General features: G+C 41.8%; 1 protein-coding gene across 1 annotated transcript in view; it reads left to right on the forward strand.

The window, feature by feature from the left end:
- VPS51 (VPS51 subunit of GARP complex) overlaps positions 1-4,274 on the forward strand; it is a 56,738-nt gene extending 52,464 nt beyond the window's left edge. The window contains exons 9-10 of the mRNA XM_069207978.1: positions 887-974; positions 3,487-4,274. Coding sequence (XP_069064079.1) covers positions 887-974; positions 3,487-3,747 — 349 coding nt within the window. The 3' untranslated portion in view covers positions 3,748-4,274. The remainder of the gene's footprint in view (positions 1-886; positions 975-3,486) is intronic.
- Positions 4,275-6,000: the final 1,726 nt, after the last annotated feature.

Raw genomic sequence — 6,000 nt, forward strand, 5'->3', positions numbered from 1 at the left:
CACCTGCTTTGTGTAAGTGAAATATTTGGTTGAAAATTCTTAGTCATAGAGTATTTCTGCATTACTTATAACCAAAGTTACTCTCCGCAATGGGAATTACATGCCTTCCGTAATGAGACCCTTGACGTCAGCCACGCAGAGCCGTGGGACTACCGAAGCAGCCACTTTTTGGGGCTGCAGTGATAAAGGACTTCAGACAGTCTGAGTTGGCAGCTTTTGCTGCCATTACCAAACATATTATCGTGTGCAGGATGGTGACCATGTGACTGAAAGCATGGTGCCTGAACTTTTTGCTGCGGTCAAAAGGATGCAGAATCAAAATGAAAGTTTCTGGGTTGGGGTGGAATCCTCACAGAATACTCCCTTTTAATAACCAGTGGCCTGACATTTCCATAGACTCCACCAGCCTGCACTAAGGTCAGCTCATATTTTAATTGCATGAGAGTTCCTTGATTTATTTTCCTGCAAAAAATGTTGTCCTCTGCAGAGTTGGGAAGGTGTTTAGTCTTTAGCCATATGACAATATCAAACCAGGTGAGTCTGAAGCCCAGCACTACTGAACCGTGATGTTGACATTTTGGTTATAGTTTTTTATGGCATTAATATACAGCTGGCTGGTATGATACTTTCAGTCCCTAAATGAGCATGGAAAGATATGAGATCTTATTGAAGTCTCAATTTTATTCATTCTGTGGGCCTTCTAGCGATTCTAAAGTGATCACTTCAGCAGAGGCATAAAATGCTCATTTAGTGTAGATCATCAACAAATGTGCATTAGCCAAGCACCAGGCCATCCGTCGTGTCAGATCCTGCATACAGCAGAGCTGAGGCTATAAACAAAGGGGTATTGAATGGATATTGAACTGTATGTTCTTCTTTTACCCAGTGCACCCATGGACACCAACCTTCTTAGCAACATTCAGAAGCTCTTCTCTGAACGCATTGACATTTTCAGTCCAGTGGAGTTTAACAAGGTGAGCAGAGATGGTTTGGTTGCATGCTGGCATGGTCACTGAGGGGAATGTGCTCAATATTTACACCATTTTCCTAGGACCGCATGTTTATTCATTTATATGGTTAGGATAATTATCCAAACATTTGGCTCTTGATGTTCCCCAGTGAACTCTGCCAATTGTTATATGTTTAACCTACCTTGTGTATTTTACACTTCTAAACTATTATGTGGGCCAGTCAGTGGGAGTTCAAAGCAATCAAATAAAAGAATCACATGGCCCTTCTTGGACAAGCCTTCATTTTCATTTAATTGTAAATTGTTCAGTTTTAGACGTCCATCACCATGAAGAATGGAAAATGAGCAACAAATTTCCACTTGTATTATGTGCTGCTCTGTCAACATTGTGCTCCTTAGAGGGAACAGAGGCATCACCAGTCTTTAACGAACCGAGGATGGAGGACACCATCTTTAGTCTTTCCTCAGTCAGCATGGAGCTCCATTGATGCTAATGGTCTTCTTATCAGCCATTGTAAAAGTCACCTGAAGGAATACTTCTTCCTCGGGCAACATTGAGGTCCAGAGATGGAGGAAGTCCTTTTAGAGCTACAGCAGATGGAAGATGATGTAATCTCTCATCTTGGAGATGCGGAGGTTAAATATGCAATTATCTTTCATTGTCAGACTCTCTGCATGAAAATGAAAATCAATTGATGGACGACATCCGTGTCCTCGGTGAGCATGGAATGCCAGAGATGGAAGACTGCATCTTCTTTCATTGTGAGGCTATCAGCATAGAGGCCAAGTGATGGAAGACACCATCCTACGTTAGCAGAGAGATCCAGAGATTGAACCGCATGACATTTTCTCTCAACATGGAAATCCGGAGATGGAAGACACCATCCTTTTGTATTGTGAGGCTGTCATCTTGAAGATATGATGGAAGATGCCGTCCTTTGTCAATGTGGATATCCAGAGATAAGATTCTCTGTCAGCATGAGACTCCAACGAATGAAAGATGCATTAGTCAGCTCATATTTCCATTGATGGACCTGCTGTTGTGTCAGCAAGTTGCTCTGACATCCTCTTTCACTGTGGAGCTCCAAAGGTCAAAAGAATATGATGTGTTTATCTGCAACTCGAAGAAGTAGAAGATTTCATTGTCTATTAGCATGCAGCTCTGTGGGTCGATCACTTTATCCTTAGCTGTCAGATGCTCCGTTAATACACTATTTAATAATCCATGAGCTCTAGCAGTAGCACGCTCATTGTAAGTCACCCCACGTCACAATAAGGGCAAGTAGTGTATTTCTGTCCTTGTGGCTTTCTAAATCAAAGGTAAAACGGACATTGTTGTCTATCCATGTGAAGCCTTAGAGTACAGATGGCAGTTGGTACTTGACAGAATTTTACAGTTCATCGCTGGGACTTTTATTAGTTAAATGACAAAGCCTTAACATGGAAGCATGCAACACTTCCTCTGACCATGCTCTGGCCTACTGACATGCGTTGTCAATGTTGAAATGTTATCTGTTGAAGAAGGAAGCCCAGGTAGTACTGGACTGGGAAATGATGTGTGAGTATCTAGAGGCCAGAGGCAATTACCTCAGGTCCTTGTGAAAAGCAATGTGGTCACAGTACTGCAGTGGGGATGTCTGCTGTGACCGGTCAAAATGGATGGACAGAAGTTGCGACTGTTATAATGAGGTTGCTTTCCATCCTATTTTGATGCTCACTGCCTACTGCTAAAAGTAGTGTTTTAACGGACTAGCCACGTGGAGATGTGGACTCCAGTGGTATCCCCTACATCACTGATTATATTTTTGATAACTTTCTATAACGGGTGCTTGTAATATGTGTCTGTATTTTTTGTGAAGTGAATTGATAGCATGTGAAGCTTATAATGTTTTCGATTATATACCAGAAAATAGTAATAACATGTTCAAAATAAAATTTCATAGTAAATATGAATATTGCCAAACATTCCGAGACAGCTAATTTTTTGCCTGCTCATGACCATACTCAAGGCTATACATGGTCTACAGCTTAACACTTTTTATTTAGCAATATTATTTCAGAGTTGAGATTTCAAACGCTTTGGGAATACTTTGTAGCGCAGTGTCGTGCTGTGCTGTGTTACAAATTCTCTTTAATGGCTCTCTGGTGACGTTGAAGTGCATGAAGAACTGTCCTATTTTCTGATTTCATCATGGGTTATTTTACAGGTGAAGGGGACTATTCTTTTCCCTCTGTTAATAGTGTTGTGTATATCATTTGTACAAATTGGAGACAACTGTATCAAACAGCCATGAAGATTCAGACAAAGATGATGGAGAATGTATAGTTTGTCGGGACATTTGAAAGAGAGCGTCTTCTTGGTGTTAATGAAGTGTACATTCTGGTTTAGTAAACCTTTCTCTCATGAGGCCTCTGCCGATAAACAGTTGGCATGTTTCAGTTCTATGGGTTCTGTGGTTTGCACTTGTGGTCCGTTTATTACTCCTCATTGTCCGTTCTTACCTCCTTCTCCCCAGGTCTCTGTCCTCACTGGCATCATAAAGATCAGCCTGAAGACCTTCCTAGAGTGTGTGCGCCTGCGGACATTTGGGCGCTATGGCCTCCAGCAGATCCAGGTGGATTGTTACTACCTGCAGCTCTACCTCTGGCGCTTTGTTTCTGATGAAAACCTAGTACACTTTCTGCTGGATGAGATTGTGGCCAGCACTGCACATCGTTGCCTTGACCTTGTGCCAATGGAACAGAGTGTCATTGAGGTTATCTGTGAACGTGGTTAGCACTGAAACCTGTTGCTTGCTTCCTTGCGGAGGTCTGTGAGCAGGGCACGAGCCAACCACTACAGCTTGCACTCTGTATAGCTATATCATCTGTATCGCTGGAAGTGTGGATCATCTGTAAAAGAGGCGAACTTTGCACTTTTATAAAAACCCGTAAAAAACAGAGTTGCCTGCAAGTGGGATGATTGCTGCCCATCTCTGCCTTCGCCCAGTCTTAAGGAGAAATGCTTTGTCTGGAAACTGGCTTGAGTAAAGGAATCAGATGCATCCTGAGTGGACAACACTAAGGAGTAAAGTAACAAGCTACAACCACACCTCTTCTAGGAAGAAAGGAAATATTTTCCTGTATCCCTTAAAAAAAGTTATGTATATGCACACTATTAAAATGGTTAAAGTGTATTTAAAATACATCCTTGGCTGTTCGCCTTACCATTAATGTCTCATGTTTTGTGGCGAAATTATGTTAACTCTAAGCAAAAAATGAAGTTTACAAAAAACTGTCATTAGCCACTAAATGGGGCAAACAAGTAACCGTGCAAGTTGTTTCATTTCTGAGATGGAGAGAAAAGTTTGCTGGGCCATTTCAAGACAGCAAGGCAAGCTGCAGCAGTGTCCTTTTAGGGGCACTCACCAAATGAGAGCTGTAGAGATACCCCAGGTCAGCCCTTGTAAGGTTTTGAGGCATCACTGAAGGCCTGTTGTTGGTTAAGTGGTTCACACTGCTGTCTGTCTCTGGTCACTACAATACAACGTATAGGTGGTGTGTAGGTACCGCATTGGGGCTGTCGTGATGTGTGCGGTATCAAGGCTGTATTTGGTCTCACTGGTATGTGTTTTCCTATGGAGAGTGTACATCTTCTTTTTATGCACCACATTTATCCTGACGACCCCACAGGAGGACTCTCCTGTGGGTTCATCTACAAAACAGACAAGAGTCACTATCCAAAGGACAAATCCTTTTTGAAAAAAATGCTCCTGCTTTTGAGACTCATTGGAGAGTCAAAAATAACTGTGTTATTCTTCAGGGCCAATCCTGGTTCCTCACAAAACTTTGACCTGCTCATCCACCAATCTATCTGAACTTGATACTGTCATTTGACCACGTTGCGCCTTTTCAAGGCTGCCTTTTGTCCTTTCGGATCGCTTCTGTTTACCATGAGAGGGCTGCAACCTTTGGTCTTGAAATATTGGGTAGCCCCGACCCAGTGAACACCAACTCTGCACCGCTACTGACTCTGGCCCTGGTATTGTTTTAACAGAAGCCAACTCTATCCAAGGTGCTGGTATGATTGTCTTGTGGCTTAGTGGCTAAAAAGTCTTTGTCAAAAACTAAACCACATTGCTTTCATTAAGGCATACAAGGACTGCAAATCCAAACAACTTGACTCCATAATGCGTAAAGGTTTTGTTTCAGATAGTCTTTGGACTACGAGCACAAAATGACTCTTCTGATGGTATGTCCACAACGTGTAATGAAAGTCCGATCTCATTATTAGTCTCCCAATTGCATATGAGGTACATTTTATGAGTTGGTAAAAAAACAGCTGTGATTTGATCCCATTGATTGATGCGATTAGGTATTTTTGCTATAGGAGGTGGTTGTGAAATATCCGGTAAGGTGTGAACAATTTGCAGAAATACAGTAGAAAGTAGGCAGACCACATCCACATAGATAGCAAGCTACAACAAAATGTGTAAAATTGTAATGACAAACAACAACCCCACAAGGAAAACTTGAATAGAGGACTGCACAAACACTTCTTGATCTGGCCCTCCTTGGATCTTAGTGATGGGGGTTAGGCTGATGTGATTCTCTCTTGGTTATTAAAGGGGAGTTCAGAAACATCTATTTGTAGACCCCCAAGGTCAGCATTTGTGTTGGTAATTGCTTTTATGAACAATGTGATACAGATTGTTGATGGATTACGTTGGACTGACCAATTCTTAACCATTCTTCTGAATTTTTTAGTGATTCTAAGGGCTTCTATACTTAGCAGTTAGTGAATTCAATACTTTGATCGCTCTATCGGAGAAAGTAGTACCATCAATGTTTCTCTTCCTCTAAGCGTAGTCCATTAAATTGGCTGGCTGTTAAGAACATATGTTCCTAGGTTGGATGTATTTGGTGATAAAGGAATTTTCATCCTTTGCCATTTACTGTTTTGTCAGTGAAGCATAACGGCTTGAAAGATCTTCTTGTCATTGGGAACCAGTGAAGAGCTTTCAGGACAGGAGTGATGCGTTTATTGTTTG

Source organism: Pleurodeles waltl, chromosome 9 (assembly GCF_031143425.1).
Source record: "Pleurodeles waltl isolate 20211129_DDA chromosome 9, aPleWal1.hap1.20221129, whole genome shotgun sequence".
Taxonomy (NCBI): domain Eukaryota; kingdom Metazoa; phylum Chordata; class Amphibia; order Caudata; family Salamandridae; genus Pleurodeles; species Pleurodeles waltl.